The sequence below is a fragment of the Hippocampus guttulatus genome, chromosome 7 (assembly GCF_054856545.1).
Source record: "Hippocampus guttulatus isolate MCC_2025c chromosome 7, RoL_Hgut_1.0, whole genome shotgun sequence".
Lineage (NCBI taxonomy): Eukaryota > Metazoa > Chordata > Actinopteri > Syngnathiformes > Syngnathidae > Hippocampus > Hippocampus guttulatus.
Window position 1 is genome coordinate 15,446,758 of NC_141267.1, and position 16,631 is coordinate 15,463,388.

The 16,631-nt window shown below is 43.2% G+C and overlaps 1 protein-coding gene across 4 annotated transcripts in view; it reads right to left on the reverse strand.

The window, feature by feature from the left end:
* Window positions 1-16,631, reverse strand: part of celf5a (cugbp, Elav-like family member 5a) — a 228,117-nt gene that overhangs the window by 193,733 nt on the left and 17,753 nt on the right. For all 4 annotated transcript variants that reach the window (XM_086115175.1, XM_086115176.1, XM_086115174.1 and 1 more), the window contains exon 2: window positions 16,324-16,406. In XM_086115175.1, coding sequence (XP_085971301.1) covers window positions 16,324-16,406 — 83 coding nt within the window. The remainder of the gene's footprint in view (window positions 1-16,323; window positions 16,407-16,631) is intronic.

Sequence of the window (16,631 nt, forward strand, 5' to 3'; positions counted from 1 at the left end):
ATCGCCCCCGCGGCTTTGTTGTTCGCCGTAATCTGGATGCTGTCACATCAAACGCACGGGGGACACTTTAGGTGCTATGCAGATAGTGTTAATAGAAACTTAGCTCGACGCTTGTCCCCCGCGGGACCCCTCGCTTGTCTTTTTAGTTGGACGCAGACAAAGAGATAGGCCAGCTTCAAAGGCTCTGCGTATCGACCACGTGCTTCCACGCTCCTCCAGGCCTCCTATTAGAAAGGATTTGTCTTACAAGCACTGGGTGCTGCCACTCACAAGAACACATCTTGGAGTTTGGGAGGCAAAAGATGGGTTGGGGGTGGGGGGGGTATTGTGCTACGGTAGCTGGCTTGCTTGCGAGTGATTTCTTGTGAAATGTGCTGGCCTGCTGCGCACGGAGTCTTATCTGACATGGCGAGATATCACTATCGGTCTGACGGATCTACACAGAACTGCCACGCAATATGTCATTGTCCCCGTTTATTGCCCATTTGCGGCATGGCGTTGACAGTCCGAGCTCAAAACCATCAAATGAGCAAATCTTGCAAGACCTTCAACTCACTAGTGTGAAACCTTTCATCACGGGCCACATCTTAGTTAGGGTTTCCACTTAAAGGGCCATTATGGAATTCATGCTATATTATCAACTATCATCACATTATCACATAATAAGTATCCCTGTATTTAATTGTTATTCTATAAATGTTATTTGAACAACAAATTTAATTTGAAGCAGAGGTCATGGGAGTTTGTGACAACGGGATATTTTGTATGCAGCTATTATTCACTCTAAATTTGTTAGGGGGCGGGGAAAGAGGAAAAGTGTGATGATAACCAAAGAACAGGAAATGGAACTTTATGCAACAGGAAAAAAGGCATAAATGCTCAGAATAAAAATGAGTCATGCCATTCATTCAACAGCAATGAAATGCCTACATTAATTTGAAGAAGCAGTGGCAAAAGTGACGGAACTCAATTTTTTCCATTTTTACTTTTTCATTTAACCTTTCAGAAAAAAAGGTCAACCATTAAAAATATGAGAGCATACTTGTTTCCCATTCATTTTAAATGACGATACAACTCAAGCTACCTTTGTTTGGACCAATATATCAATGACAACAAAAACAGCTCATAAGCATTTTATATAAGAGCTTATCAAGACTTAGCCCCCACCCCCATTGTTCTGCCAAAATTGGAGCTTTTAGACATTTTTGTGTTTTCGTTTTTTTTTTTAAATCATCCTCCAGTTGTTAAAATATTTCTACACTTGCATAATCCTAAAATATAACACCTGTGGCTTGAGACTATTTTATTATGATCGCCATCATTAAAATTACTAAACATTCATATAGTGAGTTGGGTTGAGTAAAGCGGAACGAACAATTTGGGGAAAAAATTCAATATTAGCATCCTGGTTAGCACAGCCACGTCACATGATTAAAAATAAATAAATCCCAGCATCCCAGGCTTGAATGTACAGTCTACGTATATAACCATAGCTTTTCCATCCCGATCCTTTGTATCTATATGGTACAGTATGTCCCATTTCTGGAAGCGATAGCCAGTTCACTATGGGGCATCTTCAATAAGGCGCTGGGTTGCAAAAGACTGCGGCGGTGTCAGGGAAAGAGCAAGAGAGCAAAAAGAAAAGAGCTTTTATTTTCTCTTCTTTTGCCCCAATATCAAATCAAGTGAAGGCAGTGTAACTACAGCAGGGCGGCGAATACCCACAGGGCGCCGCGCTGCACATGGACACCATCATAAATCTGGCATTACCAGATTCTGGTCATTCAGCAAACTCGGCCTAAGTGCTTTTAGATGTGTCAGAGGACATGACAGACTTCCACTGGCCCGCTGATGACTTCCTATTCATCTTGGCTAAAGTCAGCTAATGGCTCCCAGTAGGGTTTGAAACTGCCAACAATCATGGTTTTGTTTATACGCAACATTTTTCACAAGCACGCATGGCGCATCTTTTAGGGCCGACAAATGTGTGGGGCCAATCTGCTACTTCTCAACCCCAAAACCATTCTTGTTTCCCTCCACTGTCCTATTTTGAGCGTACCTGCTCATGGCTTTGTGTGCATTATGTCAGAACATGCCATAGAAGTAGCACAGAGTCCACTTATAAGACTTTTTTTTTTGCTTTACAGACCTCTCCACTCGTTACCCAACATCTCTGCAGGGTACCTTTAAGCCTGTCAAATGGTCAGACCGGTGAAGATTTGGAAGAGATTTGACTAACCGAACTTGGAAGAGAGGCACTGAAGTGTCCACTTTTGGGGATATATAGATAAAAGCAGGCTCGTGCAAGTTGAGCCCTTCTAATTGATCCAATCTACATTTGAAATTCAATATTTCAGGAGGTGAGATAAACTACAGAATACATGCCATCACAGTTTGATAGGACTATTAATCAAATACTGCAGCTTTGTACAGAATGGATTTCGTCATATGGTTGTAAGGTGGCAAATGTGCAGAATATTGGACGCCACAGCAAACCTGGAAAAAAAAAATGAGCAACACATTTAGAAAATAAAAAGAGCATGCAAGGTTGAGCGATAAATACTAAATTCAAAAATGAAAAACACGTACGAGGAAAGATTGAGGTTAAAAAATATATTTTAAAAACTACAAGGGATGTTTTCAGAAAGGCACCGTTGCTTTTCCCTCAATGTAAAATGGAAGAGCCAGTTAACGTCACAGCTGCACAAGGAGTCCAAAAAAAATAAAAAAGGCAGTGCATTCCCCACTTTGCTTAAATCCGGGGGTCGGCAAACCCGCGGCTCCAGAGTTGCATGTGGCTCTTTAAGATAAGATAAGATGAGATATCCTTTATTTCTTGGGCCCCCTGTCTCCTTATCTTAAGTCAACAGTCTCAAACTTGGGCCTTAAACTGGACAGTGATTTCAAACTCGATCGGCAAATTGGTGCCGTTGTTAAATCCAGCTTCTTTCACCTTAGACAGCTGGCCAAAATAAAACCTCTCCTCTCACATGAACACTTTGAGACAGTAATTCATGCCTTTGTCACATCCCGGCTCGATTACTGCAATGCCCTTTACTTTGGAGTCAGCCAGTCCTCCATTAAGCGCCTTCAGCTGGTCCAGAATGCCGCTGCTCGCCTCTTGACTGGTACTCGTAAGAGGGAGCACATAACTCCTACTCTGGCATCCCTTCACTGGCTCCCCATTCATTTTAGAGTTATTTTCAAGATCCTCTTATTTGTTTTCAAATCTCTGGATAATCTCGCGCCACCTTACCTCTCTGAGCTCATCCGCCCCTACACAACTGCCCGGCGCCTCAGGTCTGTGGACCAGACCTTATTAGAAGTACCAAGAACTAAACTGAGGCTCAGAGGGGATCGAGCCTTTTCTGTTGCTGGTCCCTCTCTCTGGAATGACCTCCCACTGAACATTCGGCAAGCCTCCTCGCTGCCCATCTTCAAAACCCTCCTCAAAACTCACTTGTATTCTTTGGCATTCGACTCAGCATGACTTAGATTTGTTCTTGGTTTTACTGTTTGGTGCTTTCTACCGCCTTTATTACCGATTTGTCTTTGTCTTTGTTTATTGTGCATGTTAAATTGCTCCATGTACAGCACTTTGTATGCAGCGATGGCTGTTTGAAAGTGCTCTATAAATACTGTTGACTTGACTTGACTTGACTTATTTGTCCCACACAGGGGAAATTTACAGCCTCCAGCAGCAAGAATGTAGGCAGAAAGAAGAAGAAAATACAAACAAACACCGTTCAATTAAGTGCAATATAAATACAAAATGGATAAATCGCAGTGCTAGTTACAGTTGTTTTCCACATTTAACGCCGCCCTAGTGGCTCCCTGTGTGCGCCCTAGTGGCTTTTTCAAAAATGTTTGAAAATGGAAAAATATGGGGGTGGGAAGTATATTTTCTTGTTTTCATATGGTTTCTGTAGGAGGACAAACATGATACAAACAGTCTTAATGTTTTCCAATGTGAAGAATAAATCAGAAATTTCAACATGTCCGTCAACAAAGATTTGCGTCATAGCCTGCGAAACATGTTTCTATTAGCAGGACGGGATGCCAGGCAGGTGGCTGTTGTATAAAGAACAGCATTTCATGTACAATTCACCGAGGAAAAGAATGGGAATCTGAAGGGCCGAGAGAAGCATTTTTAAACGTTACAAGTGAGCTACGATAGTTAACACGCTGCAAAAGTGCGTCCCATGCCTCGTTCATCTTAGGGGCCGTTATGGCTGTTGCTCATTATGGCAGGCGTGCGTAAGTGCATGCGGTATGCGCGCATGTGCGGTAACGGGCCGATCGCGAGGGGTTGGTTGATCGAAAAGTAGAGTCGGGTAAAAAAAGTTGGACCCTCCTGCTCTACAGGATGCACTGCAGGAGAAAAAAACATTTAATTATGAAGGCTCATTGTATATTTGTAGCCACATTTTGATAGTAGGCTAATATAACTAATATAGATACATACAGCATGTGTTGCTTTCATTCTAATGCTTTTAATTTTTTGCGGCTCCAGACAATTTTTTTGTTTGTTGGGGGGCTTTTTGGTCCAATATGGCTCTTTCAACATTTTGGGTTGCTGACCCCTGTGTTAGACGATATACACAGTCAACAAAGATGTAGAAGATGATATGCTATTTCAATCCTTTCAAGGACAGCGGCTACTACAGTGGATGGCTTATGATGTGATGAGGTTACAGGGTGCATGAAAGAGTTCAACCATTTCATACAGTATGCCATCTTTGAGTCTGTCAAAACTATAGCAATGATATATTGACAAAGCCCAAGCTGGGGTTCTTAATTTAAAAAAAAAAAAAAAAGCAAAAGAAACATGCATTATCTTGAACGTGCAGAGATAAAAGCTGCATGATTGCTTCTCAAATCTTTTGCTCTTTTTCATTCTCCCCGTGCGATTTTAATCCCCCCCTTTTTTTTCTTCAGTCAGCCTTCCGATGCTATTCAGCATGCGAGCGCCACACTGTCAACATAATGATTACCTCTGGGATGCTTTTGGACTTCACCGTGGGATTCTGCGAAAGACAGGACGCAGCTGTGCTGCTTTTCTTCTGATTCATATTGAAGAAGTTGAGAGGGGGGGAAAAAAAAGGCCAGATGAAGCGGCTCGGCCCTCCATCAATACTTCCCCACTCTCCATCTCATTTTTTAATCTTCCCAACTCACTGATTCAAATATATTTAATCTATTTCTTCCTATCTGCCTCCGCGGTGCCCCTCTCCTACCCGCGTCTCTAATCTACAGCTTCCCTCTTTTCCATTTTGCCTCCTCATCCACACCAACATCTTGTTTGAGCAAACGCCATAACCCAACAGGGCAGTGCGACCGGAAACCAAAATCTGCACATATGCATGAGAGCCACAGGAAAGAACTATGGATACGCTCATTGCACATTTAAGGTTGACCAATATTTCCCCAACCAAAGCTTTTTAAAATGGTGAACTGATGCAAGAGATCCCTCTGGTAGAGCTAAGATTGGTCCTAAAAAATCGAGCCCGACCCGAACCGGCCCGAGGGTATTTAAGCCCGACCCGGCCCGAGCTCGATCACTTAGCTTGATTTGCAGGCCCGAGCCCGAAGCAAACCCGACATTTCATATTATAGAGAAGCAGAGAGACAAAAAAGAATAATAATGGGTGGATCATAGACAGAGACAGGAAGGAGTTCTTTGAATAACCATTGCAAGAGTTTAGTACAGTACGTGTTGTACCGACCCGAACCCGAACCAATGATTGACATTTTAAGGCCCATTAACCTGACCAGAGGGTAGAGGTAAGATCGGGCCACCCGAGTCCAAGCCCGATCTTACCTCTACCCTCTGGTCAGGTTAATGCCTCGCTGGCAAAGTTTTCTCATCTTTGTAAAGGCAGAATTCTGGCTGGAATTGTATATACACAATTGCAGAAAGCACAAAGAACACCACAAATGCTAGTCCATTTTCTCCACAATGAGACATTCTGATGGGATGCTTTATGTTTTCTCATATTCTGTCAAAGCTTCATATGGATAAAAGTGGACGGTGGGCGGCGTTGGAGCACTTTTGCTGCCCGGCAAAGTCAAATGCAGCACATGACACGGCTCCGGAGTCAGTGGTAGCACATGGAGGTTACATGTATGCCGCCGCTCAATAAATCTTTGATACAGTGAAACTCCTCTCCAACAAAATCATGTTTGCAGCAAGAAATATTTCACAACAAGGGGTTTTCACAGTAGCAAATTTGATCTTAGATGCAAACACACACACACACACTAAGGGGGTATTTTCGCCCATGTAGGTTTCGTTGTAGAGGAATTTCACTGTAGTATAGGTTTCTTGTCAATTTACTAAACAATCTTTTGTATCAAAATATGCAGAAAATGTGAGCCCATTGCACTCTTTAGCTCTCACTCTCTCAACCTCACACATTCATTTGCACATGGCATAGTACAATAAGAACCACAACCCTTCGAGTTAGGGGTTCATTTAAATTTTGGATTGGGGTTAGGGCTAGTCAGTGGTAGGTTTGGAGTTGGGCTTAGTTTAGAATTGGGTATCAAGACAGGCAAAGCATGACAAGGGAAGAGTAGCCCCCCCCCAAAAAAAATCCAATTTCTGAAAATGAGCGGAAAAGGAACTTTTGGAGTCACGATAGGGAAATGTTGAATGCGCATGATGCGCTTGCTGCTATCTCAGCTGAAGCGGCAAAAGCCAGCGTCCCGCTCTCCTGCGGGGCTGACGACAGGAGCCTTCACCGCAAGCGGCGGCCCTGACACTGACTCCCTGAGAGAGCGCTGGTGACAGCCCTCCTCTGCAATGATAATACCCACTTCCACATGAACAGGCCCATCAGTAGCACTCCCCATGCACTTGTATTCTCTGTCATATTCCCCGCGGACCCTCACACACACACACACACACATTGTCCCTCTCCTCCACCCCATGCCTCATGCTGCTTCCCTTATCCGGGTTGGGAAAGAGGGCTGGAACTTTAAGATTGGAGGCTTTTTCCTCAGGCTCTTTCCACTCACGCCTCCTGTCAGTCACACTCCTCTATCTGTCAGTGCCCCCGAGCCATGTGTACTGTATTTCATTCGTCTTGATTTTTGCTGACAAGCGCTGGCTGCCGTGCTGTGCAAACCCCCAGCACGCGCACACCCACACACACTACACCCGCACCTTAAACCCTCGACAGGCGTCCCACCAAAGGCGCCCGCATCTGCCTTACAAATGAGCCCCCTCTGGTTCCCCAGTAAGTGTGCCATTTCAGTCAAGCTCAGACTCGCGGCTCCCGGCTATTTTGGCTCTGGAGGTATAGGACTTCAAGCTGTCAACATGACCATGTGGCCCTCCTCCTCTTATTTATTTATTTTTAATCCCTCTCAAGGTCAGATGTCGGCTTTGATTAGTCGGAATGGGTGACATGATTGTAGGTATATGTGTTTTCTTCATTATTGCGTGAAGTTGCTTGTTCCCGAGTCATGCTTGCCTGCCAGCTAATCTGCTGGCTTGTCCGTTTGCGTGTGTGTTTTGTAGGCTAATCATTTCTCTTTCCCCTCCACACACAAGGACACGCACACCCACGCAAGAGAAAGAGAGAGAGAGAGAGAGAGAGACAGAGACATGCACAAGCTGCTGTTCAAGGCCAGTGTTTATCAAGCATGTCCACAATCCTTTTTTTGTTGTCTTTCTTGTGCCCCTGCGCAGTGGCGCACCTGAACAAGCCTGTGTGGGGACCCACTGATGGATCAACGCACCTTTACGGGGGCCCTGTAACAAAAACTGGACTCATCTGGTTGAGATCTCACACTCACATGGGCTAGTCTGACCTGCGCGGCATCACATGGTCCTCCTACAGGTAGCAGGTGCACCTCCAAAAAAGCACACACTGCGCCTGTTCCACTCTGTAACCCAGATCGCGGCGGTGTCACATGATGGAATCTCACAGACAGATGGGCGAGCGGTCTCCAGCCACGACCGGAAATAGGTTAAACGGGCTAAAAATACACCAAAACATTAATAATTCAGCCCTTTTGCTAACCTGTACCTTGGAAAAAATAGCACACTTCTCACTGTGAAGTGGATTCATGTGTGGGGAGGGTGGGGAGGAGATCGTTTATTTTTAAAAAAATGTCTTCCTCCAAATGTGGAGCATCTTAGTTTAAAGGGGGGCATATTATGGAAAATTTACTTTTCACTTTCTTGTATACAAATAGTTGGGTCTCTTGAGTGCCTATTAAGTCTGAAATTACACAACCAAGTAAACAAGCGAGTTGTGAACTGCATATTTCTGAAAATGTGTCTGTGAGAAATGGACTCATTTACATAATTACCACCCCCCCCCCCCCACACACACACACACAGAGTTTCTCCAACCATGACATTATGGAATCGCCAAAGATCCAGACACACTTTGAAGCGACCCTTTGTGTTTGGCGGCGCGTTTATAAGCCATAGTCTTTTTTTCGACACTCTGCTTCCACAAGTAGAAGCAAGCAGCCAGCTGCAAGCGCACGCTTTCTGGAAAGCAGACAACAACCGGACCGCTGCTCCTCAGTTTACATACCCTGGCAGAACGTGAGAAATACTGGCAACTTTTGACGATGGCTGCTGATTGGGAAAAAAAAAAGATTCATTTTATTTCGTGATAGTGGCCAGATGAAGCTATTATCATATAATTGGGTGCTGCTCCTGTTAATGACAACTGAAATCACCCAAATAGCCTTCATCAAAAGTTTATATGCTCTTTAATGTTTGGTCGGATACTTGATGACACATAGAGGTTAAAATGCCAAGTAAGTTTCGACACCGGTTTGATTGTAATTCAGAGTCTGTGTAAAATAGTCGAACAGCATCTAAGCTCTGCAGATTTCATCCAGGCCTACAATGACTTTACTGGCGACTGAAAAACTGCCCAAAAGGACCTGCAGCAAAAGCTGAACTTAAAACAGGAAGCACCTATAAAAACATATCTGATTATTTGAATATGCTAATCAGTCATGTTCAAACACTGGTCAAGAAGTGGAAAATTAGTAGTGAAGTAGACCAACAAAGCCCTGCTGGGAATATTGTTCAGGATGCAAGGGTAAAAACGCCAGGCTACTTGAGATGAAATACCAAAACTGGTTTCTCTGCACAAACATGGTGTTGTCCAATCACTCTTTTGTTTTTAATCCAGTTAAAATGGTACAGTATTTTCCACACTAAAAGGCGCACTGGATTATAAAGCGCACCTTCAATGAATGGCCTATTTTGTAATTTTTTTCATATATTGGACGCACCGCATTAAAAGACAATCTATAATCCATCCACCAGATGGCGGTACGCTCAAGGAAATGCCAACAGAACGATCAGAGGTCAGGAAAACTTATTTGATAAAGCAGCGACGCAGTTCACTTTAACCAACAGCAAGTAATAACATTGACTCATTAACATTTACTCTCTTGCCGCTGCTCTATTTCCGTGTTCAACTGCGTAACCTGATCGCCTCTGCAACGATTCAAACAACGCGAGTTTGAACTCTGCGTTGTAAGCATGTCTCTATCAATGAGGCGCTCGAGATCAGAATGGATTCATTTTATGTCAACAAATCAATGTCCCTTTACCTTGTATGCAATAGAAGACAATATTTTGCTGAAAGTTTCAACTATTCCTCCGTTTTTAAGCTGCTTCTAAAAAAGATAAAATATTTAAGTGAAGAAACTAGAGACCTCACCCTAGCGGTTATGAAAAATGAAAACGTCTGGGCACTAAATATGGGCTATGTGGTTTAAAAAGCAACATTATATTCCAAACACATGTACAGCCGCTACTCAAAGGATAAATATTTTAAAGAAAAAGAAAGACCTTGCCTAGTTTCCCTTCGCCACAATCATTTTACTGATTAGACACACACAGACATACGCGCACACACCCCTGCTTCCCAAAGGCTAAATTTGAACGAGTTCTCTCTCTCGCTACAAGGCCTCAACATCCTGCCAGCATCAATTGGCTTCATGCTGACCGGTCCGCTCTATTCCCATCCCCGCTCAACACAAAATACACACACACACACACGTAATCCCAACGTACTACCTCGAACAACCTTCACACAATGTAGCATTGAATAATTTAGCCTTTTGCAGCAGATCGGACGACGCGCGGGCGTGCTTGGCTCACGGGCCGGAGAAGCAGATGGATGGCGACGCGCATGCCCGATTCCGGATTTTTATAGTTTGCGCGGGCGCAAAAAGCTTGACGGCGTGTCGAGGAACAACGCCGCGGCATAGCTGCAAGGCCACGCTCCGCTGTCTGCTCTTCACACGTTCCATTATGGCTCCGCACGTAGCACTGGTGGAAAGTAACGAAGTACAAATACATTAGAAATCCATCATTTTTAATGAGTGTCTCTTCTTCTGAAAAGTTTTTATTTTCACTCCCTACATTTGAAAGCAGATCTGTATTTTCTACTTCTATTCCATAGAAATGGGCTAGTTCCTTTGTTTATTTCACAGACGGCTGACACAATATCAACAAGACAATTGAGATTCAAAAGTTGTCTATTCTGAAAAACACTCATTCGCAAAAAGGTGCATTTTCTTTCCCAGTCATTTTAAAATTTGTTAGCTCACAACTAACACGGGCATGGTCAACGCAAAGCTGTTTATTTTTAAAGCATGTCCATTTTTTTTTTCTTCTCAGTACGAGTAGCCTATGAAAGTTAAGAGGGAAACTATTTTGTGTGCGGAGAATGCCTCCACTACTTGACCCAATAATGACAAGAACAAAATCCCCACCACCACAAGATGGTGGCAAAGCACTTAAAGCAGAAAGGACCATAAAGCATCGACACCATGCATTTAGCATGTACACTACCATAAACGTATGTTACATAAACAACTGTATTCGACAGTGAAATTATTCAACACAAACCAAAGACCTTCACATGAAGCTCAGTTGTATTAGCTAGCATATTCGCCGAAATCAGACGCAAGCACAAACTAGCATGACATCACAGATGGGCAAACAATTATGTGCACGAGCTCTTTACACAAACAATAAGATCATTACCAGCTGGCATTTGAACACAATGAATGTTCAGGATATGGACAATTTGTGATGAGTAAGTAGACTGTTGTTATTGCTATTAGTAACTGCATCGGAAGAGAAGCAAAAAAAAAATACTTTTGATGGGACGAGCTGCATTCAAGAACTGCCAATAAAACGTGGCAACTCGCATGCAAAATTATCAATTAAAGTATTACTTTGGCATAATCTAGTGTACAGGTGTCAAACTTAAGCCCCAGGGACCAAATCTGGCCCGCCATATCATTCTATATGGCCTGCGAAAGCAAATCAAAGATGGCAACTTTCATGATGCTTGCTAAAATCGCTACCAAAATTTCAAATTCTCATTTGTAATAAATAAATGATACTCTATTTTCTTGTTACCAAACCCCTTCTTTCAGTAACTTAAACAATGGATGATTAAACATTTATTCTTGACTTCTTTATATGGCTTCAGTCATAACGGCCCTGCAAGGAAAACGGTAACTAAAATGTGGCCCGCGACAAAAATGAGTTTAACACCCCTGATCTCGTGACTACTTGATGCCAAAGGAAAACTTTTGTTTTTCATGTCACCTCTGGCATGTACACAGTACAACAAATTTTACACGCGCAAACAGCACATTAATTACAAAAAAATAAATAAAAAATAAAACTGAAATGGAGACGGCAATTGAGAAGGACGGGGATCTACTTCGAGTGTTGACACTGCAGGAATCCATGTGTGTGACCGTACGTGTGTGTGTATATATGTGTGTCAGAACATAATCCCCGTGCTGCTCTCATTGCGGTTTTAACACGGGTGATATTTCCTATTTCCATAAACCTGCCTCCTACATCACTGCAGCCCTCTCACACTTGTGCCCCACACCGCAGGTCAAGTACAGACCTGCTAATACTAAATGTATGGAGCCGAAGCGTTAAACGCGATGCTCACGGCCATGTTATATCCAGTGCCATGTGGCACACGCATGATACAGCGAGATTAGGTTGATGCTGGATCGCCAGGATTTGCGGGAGTGGCGCTGAGGGAACGTAGGGGATGTGTGGGTGAGATAAGCCTCATTGCGATGTCTCAATGCAAGTACAGTATGATGATGTTCGACTATTGGAGTGAAGCTTAATAGAGCAACCGGTAGGACTGGTCTCTCAGGACCAGGATCTGGAAGTCCAGGTTGGAAACGCGTTACAAAATAAATAAATAAATAAATAAATAAAATAGCGTTTGTTAAATAAAATGAACAGGCTTTTTTTTAAAAAAAAAAAAACTACTTGCATCTTGCATTTATAAAAACAAACTACTACTTATAGCGAAAATGTCCTTTTACTCTTCAAGCAAAGCCATGCATGAACTTCTCATTTTAAATGCACATTTACATTAAATTGAAATGTATTTCAAACAATTTATTTTGGTATTGCTGTAGATCCTTAGCTACAGAAGAATGAAGGTCAGTTGTTTCAGAATTGTACTTTACTTAATTACAAAGACAGAGAGACCTTTTTCTTGCACTTGAGAAACGAAAAATGAAATAAAAAACTAAAACTAAGACCAAAAGTAAATTATAATACTTCCCCAAAAACATACGAAACTTGCTCTTAAATTGTTTTTAAAAGTCAAAACTAAATAAAAACTGGGCGGCCCGGTAGTCCAGTGGTTAGCGCGTCGGCTTCACAGTGCAGAGGTACCGGGTTCGATTCCAGCTTCGGCCTCCCTGTGTGGAGTTTGCATGTTCTCCCCGGGCCTGCGTGGGTTTTCTCCGGGTGCTCCGGTTTCCTCCCACATTCCAAAAACATGCATGGCAGGCTGATTGGACGCTCTAAATTGTCCCTAGGTGTGAGTGTGGGCGTGGATGGTTGTTCGTCTCTGTGTGCCCTGCGATTGGCTGGCAACTGATTCAGGGTGTCCCCCGCCTACTGCCCGGAGACGGCTGGGATAGGCTCCAGCACCCCCCGCGACCCTAGTGAGGATCAAGCGGTTCGGAAAATGGATGGATGGATAAATAAAAACTCATGAAAAATCCAAAATTATTCTAAGCCTCGCAACCTCATTGAATTCTGAGGCTGCCGTGTCATACTTCAGTGTTTTCCTAAGACTTGTGGACATCAAAACAATATTTGGAAAAATACAGCACACTTCAAATATGAAAATACACTTGAAGGAGAATATGTGTTTTTTGTTTGAGCCTATCCCAGATGACTTTGTAAGAAAGACTACTTCAACCCCGGAATGGTCACCAGTGAATTGTTAGGGCCCATTTAAAGGCAGGCAACCATTCACCATCACTGAAAGGGCAACTGAAGCCAGGCTGCCTACACAAGTCGGGCACTATTCCACCACTACACTACCAGTGACTTAAAATAAATCCAACAAAAGTAACTTCATACTTCTTTCTAATCTCTACCAAAGATGAGTCAACTTCCAACTACCAACATTAAATTTTTGACACAGTTGCTTGGAAAAGGATGTACAAAAAAAAAAAAAAAAAAACTTGGGCAATAAGACGAAATACTGCTTCACAAAGTCTGAAGACAAAGACACCCAATCACATGTAGCAGCCTCTTGTAATAAATTACATAGCACGAAAAATTTGGACAAATGAAGAATTATGGCATTCGCAATTCTGTGTGGTGGTGGATTAAAACAGGCGGCCATGTGCATGTTTTGTACCGCTACCAGGAATCGACATCGGCCGCAATCAGATACAAGCAGCGCACACCAGGCCAAAACAACAGAGCTTGCCGTTTTTGGCGGGCAACCCAACCGTCTCACGTCCGAGCTTCCACATGACATCATTCCAGTCCGATGCATGCGCTGCTCCTGCGCGACAACATTAAAGTATCTGAGAATAAAGGAAAAACTCCCAGCAGGGTCCAAACATGGAATCAGAGTAAGAGCTCACCTGTCAGCAAAGCACGGCTGTCCTCTCCATATTTCGGATCAAGCCAACAAACCATCTGTGCCTCCCGTTTTCCATATGGAGCAAACCGAGCAGGTATCCAGCAAATATACCATATGACAATGACTAAGTGTGAGACGTGAATACCTCCGTTGTTAGCTCCTACTGGTGCTATGTGACATGTTCCTCGCTTGATCATGATGTATGAAGGAGGGTTCGAAGCAAGTAAAGCATTTACCAGAAGAGGCTTATACATGTGTACATTTCTTTCGATGTGGTGAAGCAGCATGTGGCTCACTATTCATTCGTTTCAAGTAACTGTCTACAGTGAAATGTTTGTGGTCACGAGGAATGTGTGACAGCAGCTACCATGTACGTCGGAAGACATTGGATACTGCATTCACTTTGCTCTTCTTTCTGAAGGAATAACATAGCAAAAGACAACCATTTATTTGTGACAACGATATAGAATTATGCCGCGGCAAATATGTATCTCTATGTGGACAAGGCGTTCTGAACGTACAGCTCTCACACTTGCACCCAGCATGCGCTGCCTCACGACCGCTGTTAATTACTCACATTACCTTGGGCAAGGAGCCACATGCTGCATCACCAAGTCCAAAGACGAAAGACTAACACATTATATTCTCATTAATTTTCATTGTCCACATCTCCTGTATCTATCCATCCATCCATCCATTTTCCGAACCGCTTGATCCTCACTAGGGTCGCGGGGGGTGCTGGAGCCTATCCCAGCCATCTCCGGGCAGTAGGCGGGGGACACCCCGAATCAGTTGCCAGCCAATCGCAGGGCACACAGAGACGAACAACCATCCACGCCCACACTCACACCTAGGGACAATTTAGAGCGTCCAATCAGCCTGACATGCATGTTTTCGGAATGTGGGAGGAAACCGGAGCACCCGGAGAAAACCCACGCAGGCCCGGGGAGAACATGCAAACTCCACACAGGGAGGCCGGAGCTGGAATCGAACCCGGTACCTCTGCACTGTGAAGCCGACGTGCTAACCACTCGACTACCGGGCCGCCCATCTCCTGTATCTATCGCAACATATTTAGGAGACCAACAAACAAAGGTTCGTATTGTTGCAATCTCATTTCTACATTGCAGCATTTTTGTTGGTCTTTACCAAACAAAACAGTCAGTGAACCAATGTCACGCTATTCAAAGGCCTCATACCTCCTCTGACCACCGGTCTTCGCGTGCTTATATGTAAGCCAAGCCTAAAGGGAGGTGAGAGTAGCCTCATACGTGAGGCCAGCAGTCATCAACGTCTGCTTGTTCCATTTCTGTGACACGCTCTCGCGCAGCAGGGCGAGTGGTGTGGACATGACCAAGGGAGGCTGAGGGGCTATCAACATTGAAACTGTACAAGAATGGGCTTCTATTTACTCACTAAAGTGGCAGCATTCAAACTGCGCGAAGGAACGTCGCGTACAAGTGATGAGTGTGTAAGCAACTTGCGAAGATACGTTGGAAAACATGGCGACCTAAAAATGGCATCATGGTAACGTTGGGATGAACATATTACACCAGAAAAAATGTCTAAACAGGAGAGTTTCAATGAGAGCTACAGCACACCACTTACCACATACATTACAGCATGATGACATTACATTCATTCTTAATTAAAGTTTAATAAATAACTCCCAAATAGACTGCAGTTGTAAGCCACTCCAACATTTTTACCGACATGCCTAAATAGATAGACATAATTTCTATAATCAGTGGAATCTTTTTTCTGCAGAACATGGTTAAATTGCCACGATGAAGTGCGAACAACTCCTTCAAATTCTATTAATGGACAAATAAATCCACAAATGAGATATTTGAAAAATATACAACCATAAAAAATTGAACATTGATTTTAAGATATATTTTGTACATTCAGCTATTCAAACTCAAGGAGTCAACTCCCATACAAAATAAAAATAGATGGGAGTAGAATCTGACTTGTGTTTTTCTTTAAAACATTGTTTGTACCAGTCTTGACATATGATCAATTCCCATAACAGTTCAAAATAATTGCGTTAGAGCGCAAGGTAAACGTGGTGTAAAAATATTCTTTCTGGCCAAGAAATGAAGAAACATGTGAATACTTCAAGTGACATGAAAGAACCTAAAAAGATTTGTTTTGATATGGTTTTAATCTGAAAGCAATGGCAGAATAAGTAAGGCCAATATTAATAAGGGCGAAGTATGAGGCAAGCCTATGTCCAATCAATGATCAAGACACGGTGGAACTGAGCCTTCAGAGTGAGAGCCGCTGATTGAGTTGCTTTGCAGTGTTTCGCCATCATGCATTTGACACTTTTTTTTTTTTTTTTTTTTAAATGAGGAGCGAGATGCGCATATACTGCAGCACTTACCCCTGGCAGTGTTTTCTGTTCATGGAGGGCGTTCTGGGCTTTGATGGCGGACTCTCGGGCGCAGTAGGTGAGGAATGCACAACCTGTAAAAAAATAGGCATGTAACATTAGAAATAAAAGCAGGCATGGAACAAGGCTTTACACAAGAGCAGGCATTGATACAAAGGCCACAAAATGGGAGAGAAGAAAAATAGCCATAGTCATGGTTGAATGTCCCACTGGTTGTACCCTTCAAAATTTGACAAACTGTGCCCTCTAAAGTCATACTTTTTCCTTGTGTAAATGGTTAGCCTAATAGCATCTTTGCC